Source organism: Pongo pygmaeus, chromosome 3, assembly GCF_028885625.2.
Source record: "Pongo pygmaeus isolate AG05252 chromosome 3, NHGRI_mPonPyg2-v2.0_pri, whole genome shotgun sequence".
In the NCBI taxonomy this organism is placed as follows: domain Eukaryota; kingdom Metazoa; phylum Chordata; class Mammalia; order Primates; family Hominidae; genus Pongo; species Pongo pygmaeus.
This window is the reverse complement of record NC_072376.2, coordinates 16,563,603-16,585,006: the sequence shown is the minus strand read 5'-3', so window position 1 is coordinate 16,585,006 and position 21,404 is coordinate 16,563,603. Positions and strand designations below refer to the sequence as shown.

At 43.2% G+C, this 21,404-nt stretch overlaps 1 protein-coding gene and 1 non-coding gene across 2 annotated transcripts; both read right to left on the bottom strand.

Annotated features, from left to right (window-relative positions):
* Nucleotides 1–5,484: 5,484 nt before the first annotated feature.
* Nucleotides 5,485–5,588, bottom strand: LOC129035983 (small nucleolar RNA U13). The gene has a single exon (XR_008502456.1). It is a non-coding gene; the product is annotated as a small nucleolar RNA U13 (small nucleolar RNA).
* A 1,413-nt stretch (nt 5,589–7,001) lies between these two features.
* Nucleotides 7,002–19,266, bottom strand: CLRN2 (clarin 2). The gene is made up of 3 exons (XM_054485530.1): nt 18,912–19,266; nt 11,419–11,598; nt 7,002–7,679 (listed from the first exon to the last, which is right to left on the bottom strand). Exons 1-3 carry the CDS (start codon nt 19,162–19,164, stop codon nt 7,414–7,416), a joined length of 699 nt encoding a protein of 232 aa, XP_054341505.1. The 5' UTR covers nt 19,165–19,266; the 3' UTR covers nt 7,002–7,413.
* Nucleotides 19,267–21,404: the final 2,138 nt, after the last annotated feature.

Genomic DNA, 21,404 nt, shown 5'->3' with positions numbered 1-21,404 from the left:
GATTACAGGCGTGCGCCACCATGCCCAGCTAATTTTTGTATTTTTAGTAGAGATGGGGTTTCACCATCTTGGCCAGGATGGTCTTGATCTCTTGACCTAGTGATCCACCCACCTCAGCTTCCCAAAGTCCTGGATTACAGGCGTGAGCCACAGCGCCCAGCCCCAGCAAGTATTTTCTAAATTGTGATGCTAATGTATTAGTAATGATTAATAATTAATACCTTTTTTGTTCATGAGTTTTATATCTAAACATTATGTTCTTTTCATGAATATTGTTAGAACAAGAAATACTGGCATTGAGTAACATTGTTGTGGTAGGTGGCAATCTGTTCCCCAAAGTCGTCCTGGATTACCTGGGTGGACCAAGTATAATCACAAGGGTTCTTTTAAGAGAGAGGCAGAAGGGTCAGAGCCATCGTCACCTGTATGATGGAAGCAGAGTCTGGAAATATATAATTGCTGGAAGGGACCATGACTCAGCAAATGTAGGTGGCCTCGGGAAGCTAAAAAAGGCAGAGAAACAAACTTTGTCATAGAGCTTATAGAAGAAACACAATTCTGCCAACACCTTTTCTCTTTTCTTTTTTTTTTGAGAGGGGGTCTCATTCTGTTACCCAGGCCGGGGGGGAGTGGCATGATCATAACTCACTGTAACCTGGAACTCCTAGGCTCAAGTGATCCTCCTGCCTTAGCCTCCTGGGCAGCTAGGACTATAGATGCATGCCACCATGACTGGCTAATTTTTAAATTTTTAGTAGAGATGTGGGTCACTACTATGTTGCCCAGGCTTGCCTCCATTAATCCTCTTACCTTGGCTTCCCAAAGCGCTGGGATTTCAGGCATGAGACACTGTGCTTGACCTCTGCCATCACCTTGACTTACCCGTGTCTTAGTCCATTTTGTGTTGAATACCAAAAACTGAGTAATTTGTAAGGAAAATAAATTTATTTCTCATAGATCTGAAGGCAGGGGAGTCCGATATCAAGATGCTGGCATCTGACGAGGGCCTTCTTGCTGCATCATAACATGGTGGGAGGCATTACACAATGAGAGAGTGTGAATTAATCCATTCACCAGGGCAGAGCCCTCATGACCTAATCACCTTTTAAAGGTCTTACTTCTCAACACTTTTGAATTAGGGGCCATGTCTAACATATGAACTTTGGGTGACACATCAAAACCATAGCACCCAGTAAGACCCATTTTGGTTTTCTGACCTCTGAAACTCTTAAGATAATAAATGTGTGTTGTTCTGAACCACGAAGTGTGTGGTAATTTGTTTCAGGAACCCTAGGAAAACAATACAATTGTCTTTTTGGATTATGTTGCACATTTTTGCTAAAGCATGTGTTAGTTCTCATTAATCATCGACCTCTTTGCAGTGACCTTATTTATGATATAGAAAATAGGATTTTTTAAATTGAAGGAGTTAGCATTTTTATTATATGCTTTTGGAAGTGTGAGGAGTTGTTTAACTTACTCTTCATAGTTTCACATTTTTCCTGAAAGAGAGAGAAGTATATTTGTAACATATAACTCTGCTCTGATTTGACATGGAAAGATCCTTGCTATCCAAAGGTCTTGATAAATTGTATATGTTATTAGTTATATTTTCATTAATGAAAACCATGTATTACTCATTTTTTTTTTGGATGGAGCTTCGCTCTTTTTGCCCAGGCTGAAGTGCAATGGCATGATCTCGGCTCACTGCAACCTCTGCCTCCCAGCCAGGTTCAAGCGATTCTCCTGACTCAGCCTCTCAAGTAGCTGGGATTACAGGCGCACATCACCATGCCTGGCTAATTTTTTGTATTTTTAGTAGAGACAGAGTTTCACCATGTTGGCCAGGCTGGTCTTGAACTCCTAACCTCAGGTGATCCACCCGACTCGGCCTCTCAAAGTGCTGGGATTACAGGCTTGAGCCACCTGCCCTGGCAATTACTCATTTTTTATGCTGTGAACATAGAGTAGAACTTCTTTTCACCAGTAACAAATTACTTTTCTTAATTGCAGCTAAATTTTATTGGCTTTGGTCCCTGCAGTTAGTATTAGTAATATCATCTCATTAGCAAGCATACAAATGTATGCATAATTATTTTTAAAGGGCATATGCAAATTAATCATCATCACATTCTAATTAATGTCATAAAATAATGTTATGACTAACATTTTGACTTTGCATGGACTGGTCGGCTGGAAGGGACAGTGCACTGCAGGCCATTGAACACCTTTGTGAGCCTTAGGAAAAGGCATCCCCTTTAGGAGAAAGCACCTTTGTGGATGAGGCCAGGACAAGCCAGGGGCGCATGGGCTAGTCCCTCACCCCCTATACTTGCACCTGCCTTGGGCGGGGTGCAACCTGCACAGCCACTTGCAGAAATCCTAAGGAGCCTCAAGAGTGATTCAAGGCAATAATCTTGGTGTATTGGAAAAGTGGTGGCCTTGACGTCATATAAATCAGGGCTGAAGTCTTTCTCCATTACTTATTAGCAATGGGGCTGAGCAAGTTCCTTAAATTCTCCAAACCTAAAATTGCCCATCTGTTAAAAAAAAGATAACAATATTTATCTTGAATAATTGTTGTCAGAATTAAGGAGAAAGTGTACAGTGCCTGGCCCACACAAGATGGTGACCTCTGAGAGGAAAGAACTCAGTGTTTTTCTGAGCTCTCAAACTACTCTCAAGAACAATTAATACAGAAGACTTCTATGACCAAATGTGGGGAATTTCCTTCCATCAACAAATAAGCAATCAGTTCTGCAGCAGACACCAGCTGGGTGTGCTCTAAGTCAGTTCTGACACTATCCACCTGGAGATAGCATCAGGTCCCACAGGCTGAGGGCTCAGTCCCCAAAGCTGTCCCTCCTCCCTCAGACACTAGTCGCAAGTCTGGGTTTCTGGAACTTCTGACTGATTGGCCTCAAATTAGCCAAACCCACAACTTCGTCTTTGGGTTTGGCTAATTTGCTGGGGCAGCTCACAGAACTCAGGGAAACACTTCTATTTACTGGTTTATTACAAAGGATATCACAAAGGATACAGATGAAGAGATGCATGGAGCAAGGTATGGGAGAAGGAGTGCGGAGCTTGCATGCTCTCCCTGGGTGCACCTCCCTCCAGGAACCTCCACATACTCAGCCATCTGGAAGCTCTCCAAACCCAGTTCTTTTGGTTTTCTGCCAAGGCTTCATTATGTAGGCATGATTAATTAAGCATTGGCCATTGGTGATCAACTTAACCTTCAGCCCCTCTTTCCTCCCAGAAGTCATGGGTGTGGGTGAGGCTGGAAGTCCCAACCCTCTAATCCTGCCTTGGTCTTTTCCTGTGACCAGCCGCCTTCCTGAAGCTACTATTTATTTACTCATAGAATGACCAAATTAACTGTAGTCAAGATAAAGGAGCTACATTTTCCTCTGTGCATTTGAAAAATAATGCAAGTGAATTTTGTTACCCAGATATTTAATCTCCCTTCTTCCCACCCCCACTGTCACCCTGCTAAATGCCATACAGGAATCTCATTTACAGTATTCCTGAGAGATAGTCTTTCAGACTAAGCCTGATTATTGCCAGTAATGTGGTTGCCACCTGATGGATCATGGTTTAAACATGTTATAGATACTTCTGAACACTTTCAAAAGCTATGGACTCTGTCACAGAAAAAATGCACATGCATACAAAAGCCTGCACTTTGACTTCTTGAAACACATCCGGCTGGGTGCAGTGGCTCATGCCTGTAATTTCAGCACTTTGGGAGGCCGAGGCGGGTAGATTGCCTGAGGTCAAGAGTTCGAGACCAGCCTGGCCAACATAGTGAAACCCTGTCTCTACTAAAAATGCAAAAAATTAGCTGGGCATGACGGCGAGCACCTGTAATCCCAGCTACTCGGGAAGCCGAAGCAGGAGAATCGCTTGAACCCAGGAGGCAGAGGTTGCAGTAAGCCAAAATCCTACCATTGCATTCCAGCCTGGGCGACAGAGCAAGACTCTGTCTCAAAAAGAAAAGAAACACACCTGTCTTGATTAAAGTCAATCCTAATTTACACTTAGAAGCAAAACTGAATTCTGCCCCCTCCCCCTTTTTTTTTTTTTGAGACAGAGTTTCACTCTTGTCGTCCAGGCTAGAGTTCAATGGCGTGATCTTGGCTCACTGCAACCTTCGCCTGGGTTCAAGCAATTCTCCTGCTTCGGCCTCCCGAGTAGCTGGGATTACAGGCACCCACCACCATACCTGGCTAACTTTTGTATTTTCAGTAGAGACGGGGTTTCACCACGTTGGCTAGGCTGGTCTTGAACTCCTGACCTCAGGTGATCTGCCTGCCTCAGCCTCCCAAAGTGCTGGGATTACAGGCATGAGCCACTGTGCCCAGCCCACTCTGCTCCCTTCTTGGCATGATGGTCTGTGTATGACTGAAGGCAGTGATCAGTTCAAAGGCTATGGCCCTGATGACTTTTTATTTTTATTTTTGGAAATAGAGAGAGAGGGTCTCACTATGTTGTCCAGGCTGAACTCCTAGACTCAAGCAGCCCTCCCTCCTTGGCCTCCCAAAGTGCTGGGATTACAGGCATGAGCCACCACGCCTGTCCACTGTGCTAACTTTTTGCATAGCTCCATCACAAGCCTTCTCAGTATGAATCATCCCCAGCTGCTGGGAGAATGACATGTCTGGAGGGCAGAGATTTTTGTCAGTTCACTGCTTTAGTCCCAGCACCTAGATCAGTGTCAATACTGCTGAATGAATAAATGTACCAAGATCCTCAGATACTTGTCATATAAACTGTTGTCAGATTTTCTGTATTTATGTTGATTTTAAAAAACCCGTCAGCAGGACTTTGTGTTCAAACTTGATACGATATTGACATTTCCTCTGGTTTTCAAGACAGCTTGGCAGTCTGTCACTATCTTTTGGATCCCTCTCCTATCACATAACTGTCTCTTCTAGCCATGTGCCATCTGCATCTTTGGTGAGTGACATCAGTCCACTAAATAGTGCTGAAGCTATGCCTGGGATGTGGAAAGAGGGCTGAAAGGGGCAGGTGAGCCCAGCAAGGAATTATAAAGAAGAGAGAGATGACATGAGCACTTCCTGAAGTCACCAAATCAGGTGTCATTTTAGATGGAGCTAATCTGGGGAATTAGATCACTTAAAAAAAAAAAAAGAAATTCCCAGGTTGGGCGCGGTGGCTCACGCCTGCAATCCCGGCCCTTTGGGAGGCTGAGGCGGGTGGATCACTTGAAGTCAGGAGTTTGAGACCAGCCTGACCAACATGGTGAAAACCCATCTCTACTAAAAATACAAAATTAGCTGGGCGTGGTGGCGCACACCTGTAATTCCAGCTACTTGGGAGGCTGAGGCAGGAGAATTGCTTGAACCCGAGAGGCGGAGGTTGCAGTGAGCTGAGATCATGCCATTGCACTCCAGCCTGGACAACAAGAGCAAAGCTCTGTTTTTAAAAAAAAAATTCCTTTTCCTTTTTTTTCCTTCAGGTCAGATGTGTAATGTGCAGATGTCATAACAAGGTTCCAGGGTAGCACATCTCACACACATGCATGAAAACCCAATCGTCATCCTCATGAACTACAAAAGGATTGCATTAGATAACTTTTGCATGACATGAAGATAGGAGACCTGGGAAAAGATTCATCCAAGCTAGCACCATGGGAAAATGAGTTCATAGAGTTGTGTACCTCTGTTAGTCAGGGTTCTCCAGAGGAACAGAGCCAACAGGCTGTGTGTGTGTGTGTGTGTAGAGTGACAGAGAGAAAGAGGGGGATATTTTAAGGAATTGTCTCACATGACTCAGGAGGCCAGCAATTCCAGAATCCTGAGGCTAGGTGGGCAGGCTAAAGATCCAGTGACAGTTGCAGTTTGAGTCCAAAAAGTCTACTGGCAGAATTCTCTCTCCCTCAGGGGAGCTAGGCCTTTTTTCTATTAGGGCCTTCAACTGATTGGATGAGGGAATTCCATCCAATTACAGATGGTAATCTGTTTTACTCAAAATACACAAATTTAAATGTTAATCTCATCAAAAAATACCTTTGAAAAAGCATCCAGAAGTGTTTGACCAAATATCTGGGTACTGTGGTCCATCCAAGGTGACACACAAAATTAATCATTCCAGTGGCACTTAGGAAAACCCAACACAAAACAGCCTAATTTCTCCAACAGGTGATTAAAGCGACATTCTAATCCCATTGAGTACTCACATGCTTCTAAGCCCTCCTTGAAATTTCTTTTTTTTTTGAGACAGAGTGTCACTCTGTCGCCCAGGCTGGAGTGTAGTGGCATGATGTCAGCTCACTGCAAACTCTGCCTCCCAGGTTCAAGCGATTCTTCTGCCTCAGCCTCCCGAGTAGCTGGGACTACCGGTGCGCACCGCCACAGCAGGCTAATTTTTGTATTTTTAGTAGAGACAGGGTTTCACCATATTGGTCAGGCTGGTCTCGAACTCCTGACCTCATGATTTGCCCACCTCAGCCTCCCAAAGTGCTGAAATTACAGGTGTGAGCCACTGTGCCCAGTCCCTCCTTGTAATTTCACGCCCCGTGCCCAGCCTTTTTACTGATGCATCCTGGAGTGCCCTTCTCTAACCTTGCTTCCTTCACCACTGGAAAAAGTCTACTCACCTTTCAAAGCTCAGATCAAATATTCATGCTGTGATACTTTCTTTAATACCACGTCCCATCCCCAAGATTTAATTCCCTCCTCGGTCCCTTATGGCTGTTCTATTATTAGGTTGGTGCAAAAGTAATTGCTGTTTTTGCCATTAGGACCTAATGAGTTAATAAATGAGTTAGAACAGTGTCTAGCACATAGTAACCACTCAAAAAATGGCAGTTATTTACATTCTTAGTGTTACCGTTGCTAAGTCCTGTGTCATGTGGAAAGATAGGTGTTTCTGGAAGGCAGGAACAGGAACAGTATCATATTCCTCTTACAATTCTTCCCCACTCACCAGCCCAATATTGTATGGAACTGACCAGGGATCTACAGACACTTATTGGAGTATGTAGTATCTTATATTTGTCAAGTGCTCTACAGAATGCAGAATCTGGCAATATCATCACCCATTTAAACTTCACAACAGCCTTGCGAAGTTGTTACTGTGCTTAGTTTACAGATGAAGAAACAGAGATGTAGACATTAAGTGAATTGTCTAATGTCACACACAGCTGGCAAACGGCAGAGTCTCCAGCTGCAACTTGAACTCCAAGGTCATGAGACAGGAATGCAAGGATGCTGGGGATTCCGGGCAAGTTTTTCTTTTCTGGCCCAGGCAACAGCCTTGGTCCTTCACATCCTTTTTCTTACTGCTGAGAACACGGCCATGATGGAGTGGGAAGGCTGCAAAAACACGAGGACTCCATTCACGCACAGAACTGACTTAGGACAGGGTGTGAACATGGGAAGGCTATTAATACAAGATATCCTCAGCCGTGACCGTGGCCTCTTCGATTTTGGTCTTAATCTCGGGGAGGGGAATTTGACTGATCGCCACCACGACCAAGTTTGCGGTGTGGGCCGACGCGCTGGCCACGCAGATCCAAAACGACTCTTCATACTGTTCTTCCACCACCACAAACTGGAAGAGCTTCTCCTGAAAGTTGGCGATTCGTTCCGTCAGGTCGTGAAATTTCACCGCAGCCACGAAGCTGGCAATGGCTAACGCCACGACGCCGCCTAAAACCCAAAAAGATCACCCTCATTCACGGCTCTGTTTTGCAACTCTATGAGAGGTGGCATTTCTGTGCCACATGTGACAAACTTGCTTTGGGTTAAAAAAATTATGAGGAAGACATAAGTTTTAATTTGCTTTTAAAAGTACGAGATAACCCACACAGTATGAAGGAGAAAGGCAGGATTGTGTGGGGAAAGAGAGAATCTGCTTTATCAGCTTTGAATTTCCACCCCTCCAATTTTTTTTGTTTGTTTGTTTTGAGATGGAGTCTTGCTCTACTGACCAGGCTGGAGTGCAGTGGTGCCATCTCAGTTCACTGCAACCTCTGCCTCCCGGGTTCAAGCCATTCTCCTGCCTCAGCCTCCTGAGTAGCTGGGACTACAGGTGCCTGTCACTACACCTGGCTAATTTTTGTATTTTTATTAGAGACGGAGCTTCATGATGTTGCCCAGGCTGGTCTCGAACTCCTGACCTCAAGTGATCCATTTGCCTTGGCCTCCCAAAGTGCTGGAATTACAAGTGTGAGCCACCGTGCCCGGCCCACTCTTCCAATTTTTCCCCTTACCCAGTACCATGCTTCCTAGGGATCCACATTTGGAGAAGTTCATTGGCTAAAATATCCTAGGATTTCTATGAAGACTGTGAAGGCTATGTGGCAAGATGTAAGAAAAACTGTTGCTCTCCTGTTTAATTATCCTCCTTCCATGCTTAAGGATAAGGATGACCATTCATAGAAAAAGGAAAGGAGGGACGGGAAAACTGGAAGAATTCCAAAGTACTTCCCTATGTTTTGCTTGAAACTTTGACTTTCTGGGCTCTCTCTCTCTCTCTCTCTCTCAATTTTAATTAATATTTTTAATAACACATTTATGATGCTTCTTAAAAGATTAGTATATCTTCATCAAAGAAAAATTTGGACACCGGAGAAAATCATAAACAAATTTACTTTTATCCTAAAAGCCAGCTTGAACACTTTGAACGTTTTAGTGTTTTTCTTTACGTTTCTTTCTCTTTAACAAAATTAGTATTATGGTGTTCTTACTTTGATTTTAAATTTGATTTTTTTCCCTCACTTGGACATTTTTACGTGTTGTTACATATTCTGTTACAGAATGACTTTATTGTCTGTTTTTATTTTTGTTTTTGAGACAGGATCTTGCTCTGTGACCCAGGCTGGAGTGCAGCGGCATGATCATGGCTCACTGCAGCCTCGACCTCCTGGGTTCAAGCAATCCTCTTGCCTCAGCCTCCTGAGTAGCTGGGCTCATGGGTGCATGCCACCATGCTTGGCTAATTTTTGACTTTTGTTGGTTGGTTGGTTTGTGAAGATGAGGTCTTACTATGTTGCCCAGGCTGGTCTTGAACTCCTGAGCTCAAGCAATCCTCCCGCCTCAGCATCCCCCAGTGCTGGGATTACAGGCGTGAGCCACCATGCCAGGCTTACAGCATGACTATAAATGAGTGAATAGTATTTTATGCACTACACACTATAATTTATGTAAGTATTTTTAGTAGAGACTAAACAGTCTCTACTAAATTACAGAAATAAGGTCACACACTATAATTTATGTAAGTTTGACCTTATTTCTGCATGTCTAGATTACTTCTAATTTTTTGATATTATAAAGTGCTACAGCAAATACCATTTTATGTACATCCTTGTTCTCTTGTCCAGTATTTCCTTAGCATAAATCCAAACATGGAATTGTTTAGTCAAAAGATATTCAAAGGCTATTCACCTTTTTCTAACTTTTGACACTACAGTGTTGTTTTTTTAAGCTCAGTGGCAAGAAATAAAGTTTTGTCAAAAGACATAAAGCTTTGCCTGTTTTTACTTTTTATTTTTTGAGACAAGGTTTCGCTCTGTTGGCTGAGGGTGGAGTGCAGTGGCATGATCACAGTTCACTGCAGCCTGGACCTCCCAGGCTCAAGCAATCCTCCCACCTCAGCCTCCCTAAGTGTTGGGATTACAGCTCTCAAGCAGCTGAGACTACAGGCACCTGACACCACAGACAGCTAATTTTTTTTTATTTTTTATTTTTGTAGAAATGGGGTCTTGCTATGTTGTCCAGGCTTTTTTTGCCTGTTGCTAATACTCTCATCAGCAGAGTCTGAGAGCACTATCTCTCTGAGGAAAGGAATGGACAGAGATAAGTATTTATTTAATAAGCAGGGTTGAGCACTTTTTACATGACAGCCTCTGTGAGGATTCATGCAGATGAGGAAGACACCTGTAGTCTTGATGAGGGTAAGCCATGTATATAAACAATTCTACAAGGTGGCTACCGTCTGCAAACAAAGGCAAATACATAATAATTGATTGACTGATATACATTATAATACATAATAAAATAACATTACCTGTTTTTATATTATTCTTGTATAAGGTAATCATAGTGAGGGATTATTGTTCTAATGGTACCTTGAATATTTGACCTGAGTTTTCTGTGACAGCCCTCATCTCACAAGATTCTGTTATTTTCATTACAGATGATGTGTTAAGTGCATAATTAAATGTGAATTAATTTCTGTGCATCAGTATACTCCCAAATCAACATGCATGCACACACACACACACCTTTTAGTTTTTGGCTTGGAAAATAGGTCATGATGGTCATAAATGAGAGCATGGATCTGTGGAAAAATAAAGAGCTTAGAATCAGTTATGCCTAGGTTGGAATACCACCTCTGCCACTCATTGTGGTGCGACTGTTTAACTTTCCTGAGCCTCAGGCTCTTCATCTGTAATTGTGGGTCTAATAATACCTCCCACAGGGATGTGGTGAGATTTAAATGAAGCAATGCATGCAAAATCTCCAGGTCCCTGCCCAGCCCTTAGTGGTTGCTCAGTAAGTTGCATCTAGTTTAAGGGCATGGTGCAGTCAAGGTGTTGGGGAGGTGAGAGGAGGGAGAGTTGAGACAGCCAGTGAGCCATGTCTGCATTAATATGTCCAAGTATGTGTGTGGGGGGCGGGGGGGAACACCAAAGACCTTGGCAACTAGATGGCACTTACTTCCCCTTCTCAACCCAAAGCCTGAATGGAGGAGCCTTTCATGAATGGCCTCTTGCTCACACTACCCTTCTCTTCTGTCATTTGTGGAGTTCCTCCCAGCCTTAGCTGCAGCACCAGCTCCATCCCTTTCCCGTCTCAGGGCCCCGACCTCTCCCTAGTTCCAGCTCTCTGTCTTCTGGCTCCTCCTTTCACCTCGATCTCTCTTCACTGCTCTAAGCCCTCAGCCATTCACGTACTCTAATAAGATGGTTCTTTGCTGTGACAGACTCTGCAACTTAAAGAGGAAATTCATGAGCACTTTGGGAGGCTAAGGCAGGCGGATCCCTTGAGATTAGGAGTTTGAGACTAGCCTGGGCAACATGGTGAAACCCTGTCTCTACAAAAAATACAAAAAATTAGCTGGGCATGGTGGCGCATGCCTGTACTCCCAGCTACTTGGGGGCCTGAGGTGGGAAGATCACTTGAGCCCAGGAGGTCAAGGCTGCAGTGAACTGAGATCGCACCACTGCACTCCAGTCTGGGTGAGAAAGTGAGACCCTGTCTCAAAAAAAAAAAAAAAAAAAGAAAAAGAGGACATTCATTCCATGCCCATCAAGAAGGTCTTAGACCCAGGAAAGTCAAGGCTCCAGTGGAGCATTTTAGTTCCTTCACACCTTCTGCCCAACTACTTGCAACCCAGCCCTGTGACGGTGTGGACATAATTTTCTCTCCCTAAGGGACTTCTTACCTGCCAGGACATTCCATAGGCAGATGCCCCCAGGACCGTTGACTGCCCGGTACGGGACCTGGATCATGTTAAGAATGGCAAAGCCCATGCTGACCAGAGCCAGGGCCAAGGCCAGGAAGAGGAGCAGCAAAATCATGACATGAAGGCCTGCGTTGAGCTCCTTCACCAGGTGTGGGAAGACTGGGGAGACAAGACACAGCCACCATTTCAACGTCAGAGTTAGACTCACTTTCATAAAGTCCAAGCTTGCTTACCACGAAGGCTTCGACAGACAGGGGTGAGGGCAAGACAGCAAGCATGGGGATTTCAAACAGTGGGAGACTTTCTGAGATGAACTCATGGCCCCCAGATTCATGCTTGTCAGTTGACCAACAAGCCTCTCTTCCTTAGAGTGGACACAACATCAAAATGTGCCCTGGCTGTCAATTTAAGTTGCACTGAGCTTGAAGCTCTGGGGTCTGATGTGAACTGATGCAAACAGACCCCAGTGACTCAGCAAAGTAGACCCTTGCTCACCCCCATGTATGAAGGATACACAATTCTCACGTTGCACAACATTTTATTAAAATATTAATTTGCCTTATGAATATGGCAAAATAAGTTAGTGAAATCTTAATTTGTATTTGTTTTCTCTATGTTTGCCACCAGTACCAGCTGTGAAGATGAAATGGCATAACATAATAGAGTAGCTCAAATAGTGCCTGGGAAAGTCAGTTCTCAAAAATGGCAGCTGTGGTTGTTGCTGTTATATTTTGACGGTCTTGGGAAAGTCATGTGACTTCTCAAGCCTCAGTTTCTTCATCAGTACAATGGGGATAGTAATCTCTGCATATGAATTGAGGATAATCAACATTTACTAAGTGCAGTCATGGGCCAAACATTTTACATCGTCATCTTGTTCAATGCGCATGACAAAGACATGAGGTAGATTTTATAAACTCCCCTCACCCACAGGCTTGGAGACATTAAATTGCTTGTGTTTGGGCAAGGCAGCTCTAAACTCTATATTAAAGATTATAGTTCAATATACTACGAGGACAAATGTGACCCTGAAAGAGCCAGTCCTTCAAGATGGTTAACTGGGTCTAAATTTAAAATAGGGTCAAGTGGCCATTTACTGACTAGAGAGTCATACACATCTTCTGAGTTCCTTGAAAACCCACACCTTTTTAATCTTTGAGATCTGTCTCAGCCAATCAGGGCTCAGCTGTAATGACCAATCAGGGCTCAGCTCTATCAGCTAATCAGTGTTCAGCTGTATCGACCAATCAGAACTAAGTGAATTTGAATCCTTTATTTACATAAACAGACCTGATTGGAAACCTGGGCGGGAAATTTTGCTATAAAATCTGAGCCTTCCCTTTCTTCTCTGGAATACATCTTCCTTTTACACCAGCGGCTGTGTTTCCCTGGTTTGCAAACTGTTAACTGGAATAAATTCTTTCCTCCAAATTCCTTTTCTGAGAACTGTTGTTCACAACTGTATGGTATCAACAGTGTCAAATCATGATCTTTAGTAGTTTTAAATGAAGAATTGAACATTATGAAAGCTACAGAACTTCTGAGCATACTCATTCCTCTGCAATTGCTCCAAGGTTCCTGCCCTGATGAATACCCGCCCTGATAGAACTAGTTCCTTTGCTGGTTCACCTGCCTCTCTTAGTCACTGAAGGTTGGCGTCTCCCAATCCTGAGAACTAGAGTTTTTGTTTTTCCCGTTAGGTGTCCTTTCCACCCACACATTTTCAGGCACTCCACGTTTACACTGTGAGTTCTGATGTTTCTTTCCAGTTCTGAATTTCCATTTACTTTTATCTCCCTACGGTTATCTAATCAGCATTGGAAATTTTACCCTGGAAGATGAGCTCCTTTCCAGTGAGTTTGTCTTTGTAAAGCGTCTTTCTTCCCTGTGCCTCTATCCCATCTTAATGTCCCTTAGACTTTTTTTTCTCTTTTCAAACCCTCAGCCCCTTTTTGTCTCAGACACAGTAGCTTGTGCCTGATTTTTATTTATTTTTATTTTTTGAGACAGAATCTTGTTCTGTCACCCAGGCTGGAGTGCAGTGGCACCATCTCAGCTTGGCGCAACCTCCTCCTCTCTGATTGAAGCAATTCTCGTGCCTCAGCCTTTCCAATAGCTGGGATTATGGGCACCCACCACCATGCCTGGCTAATTTTTGCATTTTTAGCAGAGATAGGGGTTTCACCACGTTGACCAGGCTGGTCTCAAACTCCTGGCCTCAAGTGATCTGCCTGCCTTGGCCTCCCAAAGTGCTGGGATTACAGGCATGAGCCACCAGACCCTGCCACTTGTGCCTGATTTTTAAATTGTTTCATTATCCCCTTTCTTGACCAGGCAATCCTTAGGACACATGACTAACATAGTAATGCTCACCAAAACTCTTACAATAGAAAACAGTCACCTATGTGAATGGCAAAAATCAAAATGTTTGCTAACACACCGTGTTGACAATGGTGTAAGGAAGAGGCACTCTCAAGTCTCGTAGAAATATTAATTCATGTAACCTTGTTAGAGGGCAGTTTGGCAACATCTACTAAAGCAAATTCACTTCTAGGAATTTATTTTCCAGAAGCACTCCCACATGTGCTCAAAGCGTGGATCAAATATTGGATATTCATTACAATAGCAAAAGATTGGAGAAAAAACAATATGTGAATAGACTGATTTAATAAATTAAGGTATCCATAATGTCCATAATGTATATAATTCATCTTTTAAAAAGAAAGAATTATATCCACATAATGATTGAACCCATATCCAGATTTGATTTTTAAAAATTGAGAAATAATCATATTAGGATGATGGGGGAGAGGGAATTTGGGGCATATGGAGTGATGTGGAGAGGGTGGTAAAGAGTGCCCAGTCCTCGGCCTTCATAGTAGGAAGTGCATTAACTATAATTAAAAAATATTTATTGGCAAAGGGCAAATCTCACTCAACCCCCACATTCTTGTGCCATAACTCAGGGCTCAGGACCTCATGGTTAATTGAGATTCATTATTTTTTAATATATGTCATTATTTAGAAATTCTAGGCTGGGGCAGTGGCTCATGCCTGTAATCCCAGCACTTCTAGGGGCCGAGATGGGGGGATTGCTTGAGGCTAGGAGTTGGAGATAAGTCTGGGCAACATAGCAAGGCTCTGTCTCTAAATTATTTTAAAAAAAGAAGAAGAAAGTAGAAATTCAAATCATTTCTCAGGAGTGTTAATGCACCAGTTCTTTCTACTTTCTTTCTGAGGGGTGACTGCCTTAGCCTGACACCCAGTGCTGCCCTAGGAAAGCTGTTGCTCACTTGCCTTTCATATTTGAAACCCAGGTTCCAAGAGTTTTAGATGTCTCCCACTAGGAATTAAATTTAAGTTTCCAGCTTGAAATCCATGACTCTACACACGATTAATGGTGATAAATGACAACACATGATTCATGGTGATAAATGACAACAGCCACCTATATGGGGTGCAGACTATGTGCTGGTGGCTTTATACATATTCTTTGTTTTGTTGCTCATGGACACCCTCTCTCACACTTACAAATGAGGAAACTGAGGCTCGGAGAAGTGAAATAGCTTAGCCACGCTCCCACAGCAAGAAAGTGTCAGCTTAACTACTCTATTACAGGGCTAGAGCAGAAAAATCAGAAAGCATAGATAAGTAGAGGTTTAACATTCTAAACATAGAGTCTTTTGAATTCTGGAGGTCTCATTTTGAATTTGAATAGATATAGTTGTTTCCTACGCATTAGAGGCAACTCACTTGAATACCAGAATTGATTAATCATTCTATCAGCGTCTAAAACTATTAGATAATTTGTTTGCTCCGAATCCCAGGGAGGTCTGGCAGTCCTTTTTGCCCCAGCAGGGCAAATAAGAAAAGCAGGACATCTGAAGTCAAACCCAGGTCCTGGCCACTAGTGGAATACCTGTGAGGCACGAAGTAGAGAGGAACCAGAGAACTAAAAGCTGCAAAGCAATCTATTATATTAGGTGCTTTTAAATAAATTATTTTATGTATTGATTTCTCTGATCTCTAATTTCCTCATCAGTAAAATGGGCGTAATAAAATCTCTTCTCTAGCATAGTAAAAATGGAAGGAAATGAACTACAAGGCAGTGGCTTCAGATACTGTGTTCTGTGCCTAGTATATATTTACCTGCCTCTCCTTTATCAGATGGTAAACTTTTCTTTTACTTTCTTTTTTTTTTTTTGTTTGAGACGGATTTTCACTCTTTTCACCCAGGCTGGAGTGCAATGGCACAATCTTGGCTCACTGCAACCTCCACCTCCAAAGTTCAAGTGATTCTCCTGCCTCAGCCTCCTGAGTAGCTGGGATTACAGGCACCTCCCACCACGCCTGGCTAATTTTTGTATTTTTAGTAGAGATGTGGTTTCACCATGTTGGCCAGGCTGGTCTCAAACTCCTGACCTCAGGTGATCCACCCACCTTGGCCTCCCAAAGTGCTGGGATTATAGGCATGAGCCACTATACCTGGCCAGATGGTAAGCTTTTCTAGGGCAGGTACTTGTCTGTTTTGTTCATCCCTGTTTTCCTAAGAGCCTGGTCTGTAAATACTCCATAGTACAATTGAATGTGTGGACAATGCTAAAGTAATGTTTGTCTCTTTCTTTCTCTAGCCACCCAAACAGCCATGTTGGCTTGTTTTTATTTCATAGGGCCTGGGTATAAAAAAAGGACCTTAATCTTTGTGATGAATAGTTCTTTGGTTTTCTCCATCATTGGCATGGGAATTCATTCCCCTGGGTGATTTTTTGGGGAGACCTCTGTGATGAGAAAGTGGCTGTTTGTGAACAAGACCCAATAAAACCTCCCCATCCCACAGTTTACAAAGCACTTTCACTTATGTCCCCATCTACACTGATCTGCAACTGCGGGGATTTTTTTTTTCTACAGATGGATAGTGAATGTCAGAAAGAGACTCCAGGAGAAACAGACTCCTGGTTGTGGGAGGCTCTGATATACCCCGTAGCTGCCTCGAGGTTACATTGTGCTAGAATTAAAAGCTGTAAATCTAAAGAAGACTAGACTGGCACTAGAGAACCTTGTAATATCAGTGTCCCCGAGCTGTATTGGGGTAAAGCCAGCCAAGCACAGGAGGAACTTGGCCCCAGGTTCCTTGTGAATGTTTTGAAAGAGAATCACATCCAAGGTACTGTGCATGGATGTTTATAGACCCTCCTCTGAGACAACCCCGGGGCAGCAGGAAACAAAACCTTCTCAAATACGCTCCTACTCAGGGACAAGAATAAAATGTCCTTTATGCTTCTCACAGGGTTCTGATGCTTTCCAGACCAGACCATGTTAGATGAACCCAGGGGAATGTTTCCCATGGGTGTCCTTCTAAGAAGGAAGAAGGAGGAAGGCAAGAAGTATTTTCTGACTTTCTCCAAGGCTCAAACAAAATATGCATTTGTTTGCAGCTTCCCACTCGAAGCAGTTTACATTTCTGTGAGCTGGGAATGGCAGGGGTCTGGTCATTAGGTTAATGCTGGCATGTGACTGCTGTTTAATCTTCTCACCCCATTCCAGTTTCAACAATTGTCCTGTTGGGGTTCAGAAACCAACACCCCTAAAATATGAAGCTTTGTGAAGAAGCCTCAAGGTCTCTCTGGCCCCCCCTCTCCCTCGTGTCTCTCCATTCTTTGTCTGTCTCATAAGCACAGGATGAGGTTGTTCTCTGACGTTCCCTTACCTGCCTACATCCAGACTTACCAAAGAAAAAGACCTCTGGTCCCTTCCCTGAGTGTTCATTAATTATACCCATATCACAGCAAGAAAGACTAAAGTCTGTTAACACAGCTGGACAGACTTTTGTCACAAATCAATGTCTGCTCTGTGGGCCCAACAGATTTTGTCCCAGCTCACTGTATGTTCTTTAAGCCCATTGAGTTTCCCTAAAAATAAATTACTAGTCCCCTAAAATCATCCACACTTGCCCATCTCCCTTTCCCCTAAGATGAAGAGGATACAACCATCTGTACCCCATTGAGATAGCGGACAATCACTCTGTGATTTTTCCCCTATGCATGCTAATAAATGTGTATGCCATATTCCCTATTAATCTGCCTTTTGTCAGTAGATTGTTCAGAGAACCTTCAGAGTGCAAAGGGGAAGTTTTCCTGGCCCCTACAGTCCTGATGACATCCTTTATAGCAAAGCATCTAGTTCAGAATCAAGTAGTCCATGTACTTGTCATGGTTAGCTTTTAGCATTTCTTTTTTCTATTTGTTTATGTGTGTGTATTTTCAAGTTTTATGTTATAATTTTGATGGAGCTATTTTTTCAATATCCAGGGTCTAATCTAATTGCTAGGTAAATATAAATATGCCCAGACATACTGATCTTGAATATACATAACAAACCTAAATTTTTGTGTATTTAAATGATGACAATTTGTATTATATTTGTCAACGGTTCCAGCTTTTTGTCCTTATAAATTTAATACGACATTTACCTTGGCCAGATTTCTATAAACTACTATAATTCTGAAATATAGAAATAAAGGAATGAATACAATTCTGTATCACCTTGCACTGGCATGGTATTGATTAATTACGGTTTTGTGTGGACACTGTTTTCACCAGTGATTTCATCGATTCAAAAAGCTTGCAGAATATTGCCTGTTTTGTTTTTGCCTTTCCAGAAGCCCATTTCTAAGTCCCGCTTGGATTCCTGTTTGCACAGACTGCTCTGCTTACATCCTGGGCAGCTCTGATGCCACACTGAACGCCAGTCAAAGTCCATGCCCGCTCACGTTCACAGAGAGCAGGCAAGTGCCTTGCTTGAGGTCTCCCCACCAGTAAACTTTCCAGTAGGGGTTCCAGCCGGGGTAGTCTGGTTCCAGAACCCAAGCACAGTGCCCCTTTGCATTTTCTCAGACTATGAAACTTTTACAAAAGTAGATGTGGAAGTGGTCATCATGCTTCCCAAAGGTTCAGTTCTGCAGGCAGCCTCCACCTACTTGTTGTGGTCACGTGGCATGGGTCTGGAGCTGGCATGGGTCCAGCTCTACTGTTTCCTGGCTGGGTGACCTCAGGTAAGTTATGTAACCTCTCCAAGCCTCTGTACTCCTCTGGAAAATGGGATCATTAACAATTCCTTCCGTATAACTTTGTTGTAAGGCTTTAAGGAGACAGGTGGTGTTAGGTGCTTATAATGTCTGACATGTGTAAACCCTCAATATTTTAATAGTCATTATTAATAGAGGTAAACTGCAAAAATGCACAAATCCTTATTTCTAATGTTTCTATACACCTCTACAGAAAAAGAAAAGAAGGAAGCAAGGAAGGAAGGAAAGATCTTTTTGATGTGGATCCAGAACCCTTGGCTCACTGTGGACTTTGACATTATGCCTGACATTGAGGCAGCAGCCAAATTCCACAACGAGACATAAGCACCCTTACACATTAATAAAAATGAGTGCCTAGAATCAGCTTTCATGCCTCCAATATACTCACTCGTGAATTGGGACTGGCGGCCCCCAAGCCCACACTGCCGCACCTTACACCCTCGGAAGAGCCCGTAGTAAATGTCCCCAATGAACTTGACCAGCTCTCTGTCTGTGGCGTTGACCAGATCCACTCCAGTCTGACAAAGGATTTTCCCACTCAGCCAGTGGGGCACTACCAGGGCAACGATGATCAGGATGAAGGAGGAGAAGCTGAGTAAAGACGCCAGCCCATACCACGCCTTTTTGAACCATCCAGGCATGCTCGTGGGTGCTGGTCATCCCCAAGGTCTCCGAGCAGCAGCGAGGGTCGTTGACATCTTTCAGATACTTGGCAATGCTCTGCTCCCAGGTCAGCTCTTCCAAACACTCTATTTCAAGATTGTAAGTCCATCCTCTCGTCGTCCTTCAGCGCGAGCTTGCACAGTCCATGCTTCCTACAACCACATCCAGAAGCCTCCACAGAGACAATCTTCACCTGACTATGTAGCGGAGTGTGTTACTGAAGGAAGTAACCTTATATCTCCTCCTAGACTAATGTTTCAGCAGACTGCTTAATTGTTCCTCGTTTCAAGTATTTAAATAGCCCTGGAGTGGACCTCGTAATGATAAAGGAGTTAGTAATAAGCAAAACCAGGTAGCTCTCACGATAAAGAGACGCAAACCAATCTCAAAAAAGGCATATGGTAGAAGGAAAACAAAAACGGAATGATTAGCACTTGAATACTGCCAACAATGCGCAGTATCAAATGTTGATCTCTCTGATGCGTGGGTGCCCTGGCATTTCTTTCTCTGAAATGTCACTGCTATCAGAATCTTTAGGACTGTTATTAATACCATCAAATGACCCCGGTTCTTGGGGCTTTAATATTGAAATGTGCAAACAGGACCTTATGAATTTCTCACTGTGTGAATCTGCTGGGGGTAAACTGTGACTAGAATTACTTTGCGGCTGTTGGAGCAGCCTGGAATCCAACACTTAACATTGCTCTCACCCATCCCTCCTTCTACATTATCTGAAATGGGAGAGAAAAGTGTTTTTCTAGTGTATTAGCAAATAGTAGTCACACTGCTGGGGTATTCATCCCTTCTAATGGTGGAAGATCTAGGTTTTCCTTTTAATCTGTAGACACTAGGAATGAAATATTCTTTCCTTTCTATCTTATACTGTGGACTCTGACATTTTGACTTTTACCTTATTCCTGAATATCAACTTAACATCATGTGAGACTGGCAACAGCCACTCTATGCATATCTCTGGGGAGCAAAGTTGGGCAGAAGTGGAGCAGTAAAATTTCTTAGTTGGTCACAGAAACCTGAAGGGGGGTTCAGGAAGTTGCACTGTTAACCAATAGCGGTCCCAGGAATCTCACTTGGAGAATGGCAAGGAAGCAGAGGGACATATTAATGGAAATGTCAGTTTCCTTCCTCATAACTGGGGCTCACTTCAGTGGCCACTCCACAATGAAAATAAACATGAGAATTTCTGAGCCTGGGCAATGTAGTGAGACCTTATCTCTACAAAAAATTAAAAAAAAAAATAGTTGGGCCTGATGGCGTGTATTTGTAGTCCCAGCTACAGGAGGCTGAGGCTGGAAGACTGCTTGAGCCCAGGAGCTCAAGGCTGTAGTGAGCTATGATCATGCCACTCTGAGTAACAGAGCGCGATCCTGTCTCTTACTATATATAAAGATGAGTGGCACTTTACCATGTACAAAATGCTTTGACCATATGCTTACTCACCTCTGATGCTCCAGCAACCCTTTATGGTAAACAGGAGATGTACGATTTCAGCCATTTCTCTCATGGGAAACTGGATGTCGGTGCTGGGGCTGAAATTCAGGTCTTTGAATTACAACAGCTCATCTTCATCCCAGTGACTTTGAAACAGCAAATGTTTTTCTGGTAAAAAATAACAGAATACAAATAAAAGGCTCAGAAGACTGCTTGGCACATTAAGTGATCAATAATGTTAGTTCACGTTCTTATTTTAACATTAAGCATGCTTTGACAAGTCAGGACTTGCGTAAATATCATTGAGTCATATTTCTGCCGTCAGTGAGGGACCTGTGTCAACTTTTGGTGTTTTGAGGGTTAAGCAATTGTTTTCAGAAAAACTCTAAGGGAAACACTTGATTCCCAACAAGCCTTTGTCTTGCTGAACAAAGGTGTGGTTAAGTGGAACTCTAGCTATTGAAGACCTGTGTTCAAATTCCCACTCTTCTAGACAAGTGTCTGTGACTCTCATGCCTCCGCTTTCTAATCTGCATAGGATTATCGTGTGGAGTAAAGTGAAATAGCACAGGCAGATCACTTAGCGCAGTGCCTTGGATATAATGGGCACTAAATAGATGGTGCTCTCCTCTCCATCCAGCCTCCTAGCAGTTCTATTTCTGATAACGAAGCTTCTGACAACAAAATGTGCTGCTGGCTGCATCCTCTTCTCTAGTGACATATTTCTGCGTGCTTTACCTGGCACAAGTTTACTGAATAAACATCTGTG

What these genes read in the sequence shown, in the direction of transcription:
- CLRN2 (XM_054485530.1), bottom strand. Translation starts at nt 19,164, where the DNA reads ATGCCTGGATGGTTCAAAAAGGCGTGGTATGGGCTGGCGTCTTTACTC. An exon ending in CCGCCAGTCCCAATTCACGA is followed by an intron (nt 11,599 to 18,911) that starts GTGAGTATATTG and finishes TTGTCTCCCCAG; the next exon opens with TCTTCCCACACCTGGTGAAG. An exon ending in CCTATGGAATGTCCTGGCAG is followed by an intron (nt 7,680 to 11,418) that starts GTAAGAAGTCCC and finishes TTTGGGTTTTAG; the next exon opens with GCGGCGTCGTGGCGTTAGCC.